At 50.9% G+C, this 14,228-nt stretch overlaps 1 protein-coding gene across 1 annotated transcript in view; it reads right to left on the bottom strand.

Annotated features, from left to right (window-relative positions):
• The window catches only part of HNF4A (hepatocyte nuclear factor 4 alpha), a 69,188-nt gene extending 56,551 nt beyond the window's left edge, over positions 1–12,637 (bottom strand). Inside the window, exon 1 of the mRNA XM_044985458.1 lies at positions 12,533–12,637. Within this exon, the coding sequence (XP_044841393.1) occupies positions 12,533–12,581 (49 nt within the window). The 5' untranslated portion in view covers positions 12,582–12,637. The remainder of the gene's footprint in view (positions 1–12,532) is intronic.
• Between the last annotated feature and the right edge of the window lie 1,591 nt (positions 12,638–14,228).

Below are 14,228 nucleotides of genomic sequence, written 5' to 3'. Positions count from 1 at the left end.
GGGACTGATCATGCCACACCCTGCTCTGTTACACTCCCTTGTCCTGCTGGGGTGGGATGGACGAATGCATCAGCGTTCCTCTACGGCACGGAGGAGGGCCCAGATGTGAACTCAACTTAGCTTTGTGAAAGCGCCTTCCCCCTGGTGTTCTGCACCGAAATGTAGTGCCTGGCCCCTAGCTCAACAGAGAGTTCTCCGGACAGGCTCAAACGCTGCACACCCACAGCAGGTCCCGAGCCAGTGGAACTGCTCCCAGGTGCACAGACAGCGCAGAGCAGGCAGCTGGGAGTTATGGGCTGTAATTCCACCGAGAGCTTAGCGACCTCAGAAACGACGAGAGTGGAGCCTGAGGCACCATCCGGAGAGGAATTAGAGCCCCATCATTCAGTGTGTGTTGCAGTGGATCTGTGCCCAGGGTTCATGCTGTCACTCCCTCTCCCAGCTTCATCTTCCACGCCTACCCTGACACTGCCTCTGGCTCCAGCACCCACCGCTCCCCTCCTTGCTCTCACTATGCCACTGATCTCAGGCTGCTCCCTGTTCTTGCTACCCAACCATCACAGACAGCTCCAGCTAGGGTGACCAGATGTCCCGATTTTATAGGGACAGTCCCGATTTTTGGGTCTTTTTCTTAAATAGGATCCTATTACCCTCAACCCCCTGTCCTGATTTTTCACACTTGCTGTCTGGTCACCCTAGCTCCAGCTGAGGCCTCCTCCACAATCCCTTGCCTGTGGTGGAGAGGGAATGGCATTTCTACTGCTCTCCTGGCTTCTCCTTCACAGCACACCCAGCTGCACAGAACCCCAAGACCCAGGGCCCCACTGGTGGGTTTGCTCCTGTCCCCCATCAGCACTGTGGGCCCAGCATCAAGCTGGGCAGCTGCTTTTTCAGTGTCCACAGCCTGAATGGTGACTGTTGCCAGCAGCCAACCCCGATCTCCAGTATTAACACTCCCTGCCCCCACCAGCTGAGTGCGGGTAAGTGAAGTTAACCTGAATGGAATCCACGTCCTGGGCTGGGGCGTTTATTTCAGAAGGTGGCTGGGATGCATCCCCAGGAACGTTACTGATTTGGGGCAGATCTCACTCAGCGAGCCGGAAACCAGGGGCATGACGCTTGCTGTTGGTAGCAAGCACTGGCACACCCAATTTCACATGCCATGCTCTGACCACACCTCCCATGACTGCGGGTGGGAGTGGGGGGCAGCCCAGGCTGCTTATCAGTGCACTTGGGTTGCAGTGGAACAAACACCCTTTTAAGCTTTTAAGAGCATATGGTGGAGAGGCTGCAGACTGGTGATTTGAGAGCCGCAGTAAAGCAAGATGTGGAAGTAGGTACCTGGGCTCTGCAAACTCCATTAAAGACTCCAGGCCTTGAGTCATAAACCTCGGGAAACCCTGTGCGGTGGATGTAGTTTATGTGTCGGCAAACACTCTTAGTGGGCCTGACTATTGATTCTGAACATATAAAAGGGTGTCGTGCCACTTGTTCAGGTTTGCACAGGTTTTACAGCTCTTGTTCTGAGAAGTGCCCATGTGTTTGGTTTTTGCCTTCTTCCTCCAGGCCTTCTGTTGACACTGGCTCTGCTGAGCAGAGTGTCAATGCCATGCCAGGAAGCTGAATGTGTGGCTCTCCCAACACCTCCTCCTTGCCTGGAGGCTATAAAATCTGTGACACGCCCATTTTCAGCCACAGGAGGTTTTCTGTGCAGAAGGCAGGTGAAAGGTACCTGCCACCTGCAAGCAGGCAGTGTCAGAGAGTGAAGGCTAGAAGGGACCAGCAGATCTGTCTAGTCTAGTCTAGTCTAGTCTCCTGAATATCACAAGCCAGCACCAACACCCAGCACCCGCACACTGACCCCAACAACGGAAATGAGACCAAAGCATTACGGCCCTCAGGAGACTCGACTGTTATGTGCCACAGGCAGAGAATAGGTCGGGCTGAGGTGCCCCAGTGTCCAAGGTCCCCACAATGGCAGGGAAATGAAAAGATCCACCCAGATAATCCTGGCCAGTGACCTGCACCCGCACACTGCAGAGGAAGGTGAAACCCCCTAAGGTCACTGCCCATCTGACCTGGGGGAAAATTACTTCCCTTAAACAGTGATCGGTTAGACCCTCAGCATGTGAGCATGAACCAGCCAGCCAAGCACTGCAGACAGGAAATGCTTGGTGCCACCTCAGAGCCCTGGCCCACCTGGCCAATGTCCCATCTCCAGCCATGGCCATCCCTGATCAGAGGTGCTGGAACTAGGGGTGCTGGCGGTGCTGCCGCACCCCCTGGCTTAAAGTGGTTTCCATAATATACAGGGTTTACAGTTTGGTTCAGTGGCTTTCAGCACCTCCTACTATCAAAATTGTTCCAGGACCTCTGTCCCTGATGCTCCAGAGGAAGGAGATTAAAAAAAAAAATCTTCCCAAAATACACTGGGGGGAGGGGAATCAATTCCTGACCCTTGTAGGTAGTCAGCTGAAACCCTGATGCATGAGCTTTTAGGAACATAAGACATAAACTGGAAGTGAGCCCCAGGGCTGCTGAGCCCTGCCCTTTTCTGTCCCTTTCCCATCCCAAGCAACCTCATCATGCAGTCGCACTCATAGATTTGTCCAGCTGTCTCTGAAATCTAATTACGTTTTTTGCACCCACAACTCCTAGCAAACCTCACCCTCTGATAGTTATGGTATAGCTACACTTCAACCCCTACAGCAGCACAGCTGCGCTGCTGTAGCACTTCAGTGTAGACACTACCCAAGCTGATGGGCTGGGTAACTAGCCTTTGGGGTGAGGATTTAGTGTAGCTGCTCACGCCATCAGGGTATTTCCACAGACGTGTCAGGGGCGCCCCAGCACATGCATGATTCTGAACATTTGGGCCTCACCGACCTCTTGGTTATTTTCCTCCCCCCTAGAAGAGAGTCACCTCCTGCTTCTTTGCACTGCTGTTGACACTGTGTTAGGCTCACTGGATTACCAAGCGCTATAAAGTGTAAGTCCTTCCTGTGCCATTTGTGTATGTATTTATGGATTAACTTGAAGCAGGCACTATGCACCATTATTTACAGGAGAACCTCGCCTACACAATGCTCAGGTGGGAGGGGAGAAGGACATTTCTAATCCCCATCCCGTTGTGATGCTGGGAGGTGATGCTGTTCATAACCACCCCAAAAGAACAGTGGGTCCTGCTGAGAGGTCTGGCTGCTGTGGATGTGGGGGGACTGTGTGTATCAGAAAGGAGCCTCTCCTCCCTGTCTCTCTGGGATTGTTTTCTACTCCTAGATGTAACCTGACCCACCCTAGCACAGCATGGCTCGTTGTACCCCTCTAATGGCTACACCAATCACAGAGGTTTACTAATCCAGCAGAGGCTCATGATTTTATATACAGAGCTGCTGGGTCCATTCCCCGCAGATGGCCCTTTACATAGCAACTAGCACTAAATCAATCATTTTGCACGGAGTCACTTCCCTTAATCTTTGCAAATTATCCAAAAGTAGATCACAGGTTTTTTAAGTTTCTTCATTACTGAAGTGGTTTGCTGAATACTTTCTGTGGCTAATTCTTGATCTGAAGCTTGTGCATAAGCAGTTCCCTGAGAAGAGTTGAGTCTCAGAATTTCAGCTGGTTTGATTGGACGTGTAGGTGACAGGGTACTGTTTCGAATCAAGTTTCTGGTGCAATCACAAACCTGAAATTTGCCTTCCGTGAATATTCTACAACATTCACTGTTTCCACAGACATTCCTGCCAGGAAACTTGTTTGCTAGCATATTTGAGGAAAGAAAACACAAAAGGAGCCTGAACAAAAATATTCACCATTTTTTCCCTACTACTTGCCCAGTTCTGAGTGTGGCAGCGGTTGACAGAGACACACACTGAGAGGTGCCTATCGGGGTATTCACGGCACCAACACAAAGACAGTGGGGATGTGGCAGGGCACCAAGCAGCACAACCTGGTCCAGCTGCTGAGCTTTATTTAGAGACCTCAGACCACAGCTGGGCTGCCAGTCATGCAGACTGAAGTCCTCTGTCTTGCCACAAAATAAGCAGGGCTAAGCAGCAGCAGTGTGAGCTTCCTTTGTGCCACCCTGAGAATGTGCCCCCCACCAGGATCCACTGGGACCACCAGAGGAGAGTTTGGTCTCCCTGATCATTCAGTCCTTGGGCTTGCAGCAGACTAGCTGCCAGCTTGTGTGTGACAAGTAGGGCCACAAGCACCGGCAGTGGCATTGTTGGGTTTTTTTCAGCCACATGCCCACTAGAGGCAGGACTTGAGCTCCCAGCTGATCTCAAACAGGCCACTGAACTGACTTTCAGTCACTGTCAGCCTTGGCTGGATCAGGACTGACATTGGTGACTTATGGGGGAGACCTTTGTACTCAATTCCCAATATCCCGAACCACCCAAACTCCTTAATAACTTACAGAGTGTGATTCTGTTCCCCATTAGTGCCTGGATACATGGAGGCTGAGGGAGCTTTCCTACATACTGGGTACGAGTGCAGACTAGAGACTCATCATTTAAAGGCAGAGGGAAACAGAATAGATGGGTTCCATCCACCCACCCACCAGTGTCAGCAGTGATAAGAGTCCCAGAATAGATGAGCTGCTGGCTACTGCCAGCATTTAGCACCATGTTGATTAGACCTGCTCTGAACAGGGTTACATGAAAGTGGCAACTGGGGATCCTGCTGTACTAGAGGTCCCAGCATTGCTAACATGAATGGTGCTGAGCGGGTGTCTCCTGTGGTGAGGCATTTGTAGAGAAAGTCCCTAGTGTAGACAGGGCCTTACAGTCCAAGCAAGGCCTATCAGTGGGAGCCAGACAGTCACCAAGGGTATAGGGAAATGCTATTGTTAGGAGGCAAAAATATTTGCAATACAAATTTCCGCTCTGCTGTTGTGCCTTATGCTGTCCTGTGTCCCGGAGGTGGGCTGCATTTCATGGGGGCTCTGTGTATAGAGTGTAAAGTGCACCGAGGGACCACCATTCTGGAAGACGCTGGGTGCTATTCAGTTTATATTTAAAGAGCTATTTGACTAGGACTTCCAGCAGCATGCCACGTTGTCCACCCACTTAGTGCTGTTGCTTCCAAATGAAACTCACTGAGACTTAGGCTTGTCTACACTTACCATGGATTGATGCTGTGGCGAGCGATCCACCAGGGTCAATTTAGTGGGTCTAGTGAAGACACACTAAATTGACCACAGATCGCTCTCCCCTCGACTCCGGTACTCCACCGGAATGAGAAGTGTAAGATAAGTCGATGGGAGAGTTTCTCCTGTCGACTCAGCATGGTGTAGACACCGCGATAGGTTGACCTAAGCTACGTTGACTCCAGCTACATTATTCACGTAGCTGGAGTTGCGTACCTTGGGTTGACTTAACCCCGTAGTGCAGACCTGCCCTTAAAATCAGATACTGGTGGAATAAAGGATATTGCTTCAGATTCAGGGTGAGATCCTCTTTTGTCTATGCTATGTGGGAAAGTCGATCTAATCTACGCAATTTGAGTTATGTTAGTAGTGTAACTCAAGTCAATGTAGCTTAGATCTTCTTAGGGTCTACACTATGCTATGTCGGCAGGAGACGCTCTCCTGTTGACTCCCCTTACTCTTCTCGTTGAGGTGAAGTACAGGAGTTGACGGGAGAGTGAGCTGATCACTAGATCAACCACCACTGCATCGATCGCTACTCGTCGAACCCCCAGTAAGTGTAGACAAGAAGACCTCAAAGTAGGCTTGAAATGGGACTTTAAATGCTGCACAGGCCTCATGCAGTACATGGGTACATTTTACAGTCTATGACAGGATACTTTGCTCTTTCACCCCCTTATAAAAATGCCATGGAGTTGTGTAGAATAGCTCAGAACATGGCAGTATCACTATTGTCATCTGCATTGCTACAAAACTGCACACAACCCGCCTTTCATCTCAAGATCTCCACACCGCCTACAAATGCAGTAAACGAGTTCTCCTTGTGTCCCTGTACAGAGGCACTGCATGTTCTCAGCTCCATCTCCCAGGCATTTCCTTATACAGTGTGGATGTTTTCACAAATAAAGAGCCTCTGAGCTCCAAGGGACAGCATGGTAGCTATGTCCAGGGCAGCTAAAGTAAAGAACTATCCTTTGCTTAGTGTTTAAGTAGCCTTGCTTATTCCTTGAAGTAGTAAGACACCCTGCTCAGCTGTTTTCTGGCAGGTAAATCCTGCCACAGATCTAACACCCTGGGGTGCTCACTCCCAGTTTGGCAGCTGACTTTTTGGAATTAAAATAGAAACTGATTGTAAGCAACCTGGGGCAGGAAGCATATCCACCCCTATATTTGTATAGCACCTGATGGCCCAGATCTTCATCATGACCTCAGGGCGCTACCATAATGTCACTCACACACTCAATCAATCATAATCATAGTAGTCATTTTTTTTTAATTTAGGTGTTCGACTTCATGTGCGATTGTTTGCCTAATCTGTGTGCACAGTTACTGAGCCAGCACCTGCAAATGGGGTAATTGCCAACATCATTAGCACTTTGTTCTTCCTCTCTCCCACTGTGGAACAAGGAAAAGAAAACCCTTGACACAACTGTCAATCCTAATAATACTTAGCACTTCTCTAGCACCTCTCCCATAAGGGTCTCCCAGCCTTTCACTTAGCATTACACCCAGATTACAGATGGACGGGGCCAAGTTCAGCAGTGGCAATATCAGTAACAGACCCCAGGCCTCCTGACTTCTGTTGCAGATCCCTGCTCTAACCACTAGCCCACACTGACTCTCGGGACAGAATGATGCTGCGATAACAGTTCCTGCCTTGTGTGGAAAATTAGCATGCTCTGCTCTGTGAGAAGTCAGGAGATGCCTTGCCAGCCCCCCACCAAACAGCCCCCAAATAGAGGCACCAGGGCATCATTGGAGTCTTTTAAATACAGCTGGGCAGAAACCAGATTTTCCATTTTGCGGGAAATTCTCCGATTTCGAATTTTTTGCCATTGCAAAATGGAAAGGAAACAAACAAACCTTTAAATTCTCCAACAAAATGAAATTCTGGGGGCAAAAATAATTTGGAGTCGATTGAAACATTTTGTTTACGTAAAACCAAACATTTTGTCCCAGTTTTGGCCTTTTAAAACATTTTTTAAAAAATTGAATTTTGGTCTGACAAGTCATTTTGAAATGAAAAATAAAAACTCTCCATTTTGAGAAGACTGAACCAGATATTTTGATGTTATCGGAACACTTTGCTTTGGGATTTTTCCTCAGTTCCATTGCAATTGACAAAAGAAAGGAAGCATAGGGCCTGAGTGACCCACGGAGGCTGAACCCACCTCTCGTCCTGCAGGACGTTGCTTCAAGATGTGGGGAGCGATTCGGCGCATATTGGTGCACGTGGCTGCTGTCAATGCTGCCCCTGTTCGGGGGATGAACGGGATCAAAGCCGTGGATGAGGCACCTTTCAACAGCCTGAAAATGTCTCCAAAAAGATCTCCAGATCTCCACTGAATGCAAACTCCCCTAGGACAACGTGGAGGGTGGGCTGCCGGAAAGCTGGCTGTGGCTCCCAGATCCTGCGCCACCCTGCTAAGGAACAGCCCCAACTTATACTAGTGGCCAAGTTGAGCCAGCACAGACTCAGTGTAGCACACTCCGTTCTGCTGCATCCCCTCCAACATGCCCATTTCCTCACCAGCTAAGCCACCTTCACCAGCTTTATAGTGGGAAGGAATTCCCCTGCCCAGGGGCACTGCTTCCGTGGCTATGTCTGGCCAGTGCACCACGTGCACATCTCTCTATCTATCTATCATAAAGGCTAGCCTGAAGCTCCATTTGAAGTGTGTCCATGCAGGATTAAGACTCCAGTTTTAATCTGAAGAATCCTTTCCCCAAACTCCATTTCATGCCAGACACTCCCTGGGTCCCTGCTCTCAGCCAAACCTTCCTCTGCTTGTATTTGGATAACTTTTTAACCTAACGGTGTACGAGGGCTCCCCTCCTTCTGCCAGCATTCAGTGGCTCCTCTTGCTTTGGTCTCGGACGCTCTTTTTTTGTTGTTTTTTCAAAGGCCTCGGACTCAGCCAGACTTGGCAGGTCTTTCCCGCGACAGACTTTCAAACAGCGAGTGTCTGCTGCGAGATCTCCTTTGTTTATCCATGAAACAGATGGGCAGACCAACCCTGCAGGTGGGATGTGGAACAATTCTTCCCAAGTCTAGCTGATATGGCAGCGTTCTCCTCCCACATGTGTCCTGCACGCAACCTGCCAGCTCTTCTCGGCCTCTCGTTTGCTTTTGATCGGGGCTGGATTCTAGGAGAAAATTAGCTGCAGCAATATTTGACTCAGCTTGATAAAAAGTTCCCAGGAAATCTTCTATATCTTGAGGCTGGCAAACCGCTGTCCATGTTAAAGCCAGATGCAAGGGGACACAGTGACTTTATCAATAAGTGATTTAACAGCTCATTCAGCCATTTGCAATACTATCAGCCAAGCAGGGCTGAAGGCAAAGACTTGCTCATTACGGGGTGGGAGAGAGCTCCGCACCCCAAGTCAAACATATAAACATTTTCAATGCAGGAAGACCCAAACACAGGGTACCTTGCACCTCCAAGCTTCCCAGACAGGCCCTCATGGGAGAATCACTCTAATCCTTCCTGTTCTGCAGCTAGACATACACAGCTTGAGCCCTGCTTGATAAAACAGATGGGGGGGTCCATTCGTGAGGAGCAGGTGGCGGGAGAAAATTGCCTGAATCATTGAAAACTAGCCTGGATAAAGCTGCATTGGCAGATGTGCAAGGGGAGTGATCATGCATTAGCCAGGGGGAGCGAGGTGGGGCAATGAGATGGCCATACCAGGGGGGCATCCAACCAGCTTCTAGCACTGCAGCCACTTTCTGCAGCAAGTACAAGCTCCATCATTGTGCTCAGCTTGCCCCCCCCCCCTCTCAGCACTTCCTACCTACGTTATGAATTGTTGTTGTTGTTGCAGTAGGGCCTAGAGGTGGGTGCATAGTAACAGACCTGCCCCTGCCCGGAAGGTTTAAATGGACAAGACAGACCAAGGACGCGTTATCACCTTGTTTCCTTTGTGCCATCCACCCTTCCCTCCTAGCTGCTCCTTTTGCTTCCTTCAGCCGCTCTCATCTTTGCACCTTTCCCCCTTGCTGCTCTTGTGCCTGAAACACCCTGCTTCTCCCCAGGCACCTCTGTCTCCTGCCTCCTCAAACATACTGGCCATGTCAAGCCTTTCAATGATAACCCCTCTGAGATTCCAGCACAGACCCCGGCCTGTGCCATCCCCCTATGGGGCCAGCTCTTCTGCGTGTGTCTGAGCCAGGGTGGAAGCTCCTCAGAAGAAGGGGTGTTTGGGGGGCACTGAGCGTTCTGTATGCCCAGCAAAAATCATCATGAGCTCGGGCCTGATCCTGCAGGGTGCTCAGTGCCCTCTTCCCCTCTTGAGGTCAATAGGATCCTTACAGGATCAGCCCCTTTGTGCACATTGTTTCTGGAGGTGCCAAGATTTGTTTGAGCTGCTCACAGAACAGACCTGGTTCCTGAACATCCCATGACCCTATCCGCCTATGCAGCGGGACTGGGCACACAAAAGCAGGGCTTACCAGCAAAATACTGTTCGTGTAAAACTGATCACCCAATTTAGCGCTCACTTTTACCCAGGAGGTCCTTTCCCTCCTCTGACTTCTATGGCTCTGTGAAATCAGCTGGGCTTTTTGGCCATTAAAAACTGCAGCCACACAGACCAAGGTACACACAGGATACTCACAGGTGGACAAGCTGACCCGACCCCCTAAATGTACTTTATGAGATGTCTTCAGTTCTCCTGCTCCACCAGATCTCACTGAGGGTCAGGGGCGGCTCTAGGAATTTGGCCGCCCCAAGCAGGGCGGCATGCCGCAGGGGGCGCGCTGCCGGTCCCGCGGATCTGGGGGACCTCTTGCAGACGTGCCTGCGGAGGGTGCGCTGGGAGGGCGGCAGGCGGCTCCGGCGGACCTTCCGCAGTCATGCCAGCGGGAGGTCCGCTGGTCCCGCGGTTCCGGTGGACCTCCCGCAGGCATAACTGCGGAAGGTCTGCCGGAGCCGCCTGCCGCCCTGCCGGCAAAATGCCACCCCAAGCGCGCGCTTGGCGCACTGGGGTCTGGAGCCGGCCCTGCTGAGGGTGTTTAACTTATCCCAGCAGCAGTATAACAATAGGTCAGATCCTTAGGTGATGTAAACTGACATAGCTCCAGGAAGCAAATGGAGTGACAGGGATTTGCACTGACTCAGCACCTGATCCAATAAGAAGGTCCTGGAGAGATGTCTGTGCATGTCTAGAGAAATGTTATCTGGAGAATATTTAAGTGATCATCTTTTCATTAAGTTCCAGGCTGGTCAAAAGAATGTGATCAAAATCCCACCTGGATAAACAGCTTCCAGGTGTTTGTGGGCATATGGGCATGTTAAATGACCCTATGCCAGCGTACGCTGGCTCTTTGTTCCTACTAGTGACTGTAGGGCAGGCACAAGATGTCAGACTGAACAGCTCTGGAGGCTTCTGTTTTTCCACAGAACAGGGACAGACTGGCAGGGCCGGCTCTAGGGGTTTTGCTGCCGCAAGCAGCCAAAAAAAAAAAAAAGAAAGCCGCGATCGCGATCTGCGGCAATTTGGCGGGAGGTCCTTCTTTCCGAGCAGGAGTGAGGGACCCTCCGCCAAATTGCTGCCGAATCCTTGAAAGTGCCACCCCACTCGGGAGTGGCCGCCCCAAGCACCTGCTTGATAAGCTGGTGCCTGGAGCCAGCCCTGCAGACTGGAGAGTGACAGAGCCAGTGTCCAGCCATTGCCAGGCCAGAGGACCAGCCTTTAGTGCCACGCTCCTTGTGTATGCATGGAACCACAAGGAACAAGCAGGATAGCTGGATGGACAGGCTCAACTGGCAGTCAAACTGGTTGTTTCACCCTCCTTGGCCCTGGCAACTTTGCCAAAGAAACATTGGGTCCCTTAGGCCCTGCTGCAGTACAAATGAATAATGTTAAACCTCGTGGAAGCTGGTGAGTGTAACAGTTGTTTTGTATTCAGGATAAATGTAAAAAAGCAATTGAGCTCCTTTGTATATAGCTGAGCTAATAGGATCCTCCACCAAAAACAAGGCTTGAGTAGACGGTTGCCCCAGAAACGAATATAGCAAACACAGGGGCTGGGGCATTGAGTGGTGGTGCTGTGAGTGTCTCTATGTGTGAGAGAAGCAGCAAGAAAAAACAGGGAAGCTGAGAGAAGGAGCAGAAAGCCAAAGACACAGCCAATCAGCCAGAGAAGCTCTGGGAGCAGGATCCTGAGAAACAGCTAAGAGAGAGAAGAGCTTTTGGGCAGAGTGCTGGCTTGGACCTGAGGCTTGGAACTGTGAATAAAGAAACTGTCTTCTGTTGTTTGGCTCCTGCTGTGTTCAGGGTAACAGAACTTTGTACATTCTTTGTAAATAAACAGGTTTGCACCGAAGAAATACCTGCCTCTGTCATCAATTTCTTCTCCTAATGGAAACAATCCACAGGACTCTGAATTTTAGCTACACCGCTTGGGTCAAAAAGGGGTATAATAATAATGATACCAGCATCCAAAGAAGGAAAGTGACCATCACCCTCTAGTTAAAGTGAAACTCTTGGCATTTAGCATTTGGCAAAGCAAAACAGTCTCCTGGCGCTGAGGATAGTGCAGAATTGCTCATTTTGTGTGCACAAGTAGGGTCACACCGTCCCGGCCATGCAGGGACAGTGCGGGGCCTTCTTGGCATCTCCTACAGAACCCAGGTGTTCCTAACCAATAACACACCTTCTGGTGTGTGCCTTGTTCAGGCCATTTTCTGCTTGTGGGCTAAGCCCGCAGCCTAGAATCCGTTCACTACGCAATATCAACAAACCGGCCCCTCTCAATGGTCAGCCATCTCTGCCTGTTATCGGGGAAACCAGGCCTTGTTGTGACGAAAGCCTGCGTTGTTACTGACCTGCCACACGTCACCCGAGCGCTGCACGACCCACAACAGGGCCCGGCTTTCACTTTGATTTGTTCTCCCACTGGTGAAATGAACACGTCACATCAACAGGGCTCGCAGGCAGAAACCCAGTCCCTGTCCCGAGCACGCCAAGGTTTTGTGAGGGAGGGGACACCTCCGGCTGCGCTGCGCTGCTCCGAGCGCGACAATGGCACAGATTCCTCCTGCCTCACGCAAAGCAAAGTGAAGAGACTTCCAGCAAGAACCCTGCTTCTCTTCCCCCTGCCAGTTTCCAGGCTCAGAGACCTTCCCCTACCTCCTAAATCCTGGTCCACAAAGGCCCAAATCCTGAGGGTCTTCACTCAGGCAAAACTCCTCCTCAAGTCAGTGGGAGTTTGCCTGAGCAGGGCCCTAAGGATCGGGCCCCAGAAGTGTAACTGCCACACACACTGCCAGCCCAGAGCCTCCTACCTTCCCTGACATTTGTTCCCACGAGCAACGACTGCCCCCCGGAGCCAAGAGTCACAGCAAGGAAGATGGTAACCCACATACTCACCGTACAAAGCCTCCATCTTAGCGCTTAGCTGGGCGATTACATTGACCATGTCTCGCCGACTAATTCTATAGGACCCTCGGGGCAGAAAACAGAGAATGTGTAAAATAATAAATATGTGTACAAGGAGCTAGGTGAAGGCAGGAGGGGTTGTGGAGAGGGAGGGCGAGGAAACCTGCCTCTCCTGTTATCTTATTGATTCACTTAATCAGGGCTAATGTGGGTGGAGATGTTAAATAGTAACCAAGCTCTTATGGAAACCAATCTGCAAGGTGCTGCCGCTGTAGCTATAGTAACTGGTGCCAAGCTAGAAACTCAAACATGGCTTTTATTGCTCACTTTTGGGGCTCCCACTCCCGCCAGGCTGACCCCAGCGCCAGGGCCGTTCTCTCCCTGGCAGTGATGGAAAAGTGGGTTGATGGCAGAGCCCTGCTGGCTGGGAGCTCTGAAAGGGGAAGGGGGGGAGACCCAACCCAGTCTCCCAGCTCTGAGATACAGCCCTTTTTATTGCCATTGCCAAACAAAGAGCGAAAACAAAGGCTCTGTGTCTGTGTACATGGGTGAGACCGGTGCACGCCACACGCATGTGTGCCCAGGGACACATGCCTAGGCATGTATGTGTTGGGGCAGAGGGTGCATATGCCTGTGTGTACGGGTGTGTATGTAAATGTGTGTTTGAATTTGTGCAGGGGTGAATGTGCGTATGCACGTAAGTGCATTTATGGGAGGGGGTGCAAGACGTGTGTCCTATGTGTGTCCTGTGTCTGAGGGTGTGTTTAAACATGGCGGTGTTTATAGGCAGGTGTGTGCAAATCAAATCACATCTACCACAGAACTATCCCATTAGCCGGTTACCTCACGGCAGGGAAATGTGCAACTCTCTTTGGGGAGAGACTGACTCACAGAATCAGGGACCACCAATTAGAAGTAGAAACTGGAGGTAAAAATCCCAGTTCTACCCCAGAGAAGAGCGACTGTGTGCTCAGTGTGACAGAGGGACACCCTCTGCTGGCCACCATCCCAGTATGGGGTGGTTCTAGCTGAGGTAAGCCTGCCCATGGCTTGTACACAACTTTGGGGGTTCCTCAATGGGCTCTGCGTTGGCGCCCATGGGTCTTCACCTCTGTTCCTCCCCCCAGACAAGCCACCAGGACAAAGTAGGATTCTGGAAGGAAACACAGAAAAGGGTTAAAGCCCAGCCACCTTCCCTTTCCTTGCCGCCTGCTCCCAGCGTCTCAGACTTCCTGCTGGGCGGGCAGTGGGTACATCCCCCAGGGACCAGGAAGTTCACTCAGCTTGCAGCAGTTTGTAGTTCTCACTGCTGCTGCTGAAGCACACTGGACCTTGGGCTACACCTTGTAACCAGTTGCTGGGCACCTTGTGTCATCTGGCTTGTGTGCAGTATCTGTGGGTTCCTAGCGGACTTGTCGGGATACGTCCCACACAGGAGTGCCTTGCTTGACAGCTGGGAAGGTGCAGTCCAGTGTTCTGCACCTAAGTTATCTTGCATGGATGCATCACCCTGGCAGGGCTGTGTTTGCTGCACAAATACACCCAGGCTTGGTGCTGCTGCATGGTAGATGCTGGTGGTGGTGGTGGTGAGATGATGCTGGGGAGATAGGGAGATCAGGCTTGGGTTAAGAAAGCAATCAGCTTGCAAGTAAAGGGCTGAGTCGATACCCGCCCAAGTCTCCAAGTG

The sequence above is a fragment of the Mauremys mutica genome, chromosome 13 (assembly GCF_020497125.1).
Source record: "Mauremys mutica isolate MM-2020 ecotype Southern chromosome 13, ASM2049712v1, whole genome shotgun sequence".
Taxonomy (NCBI): Eukaryota; Metazoa; Chordata; order Testudines; family Geoemydidae; genus Mauremys; species Mauremys mutica.
This window is presented reverse-complemented; position numbering and strand designations above follow the sequence as displayed.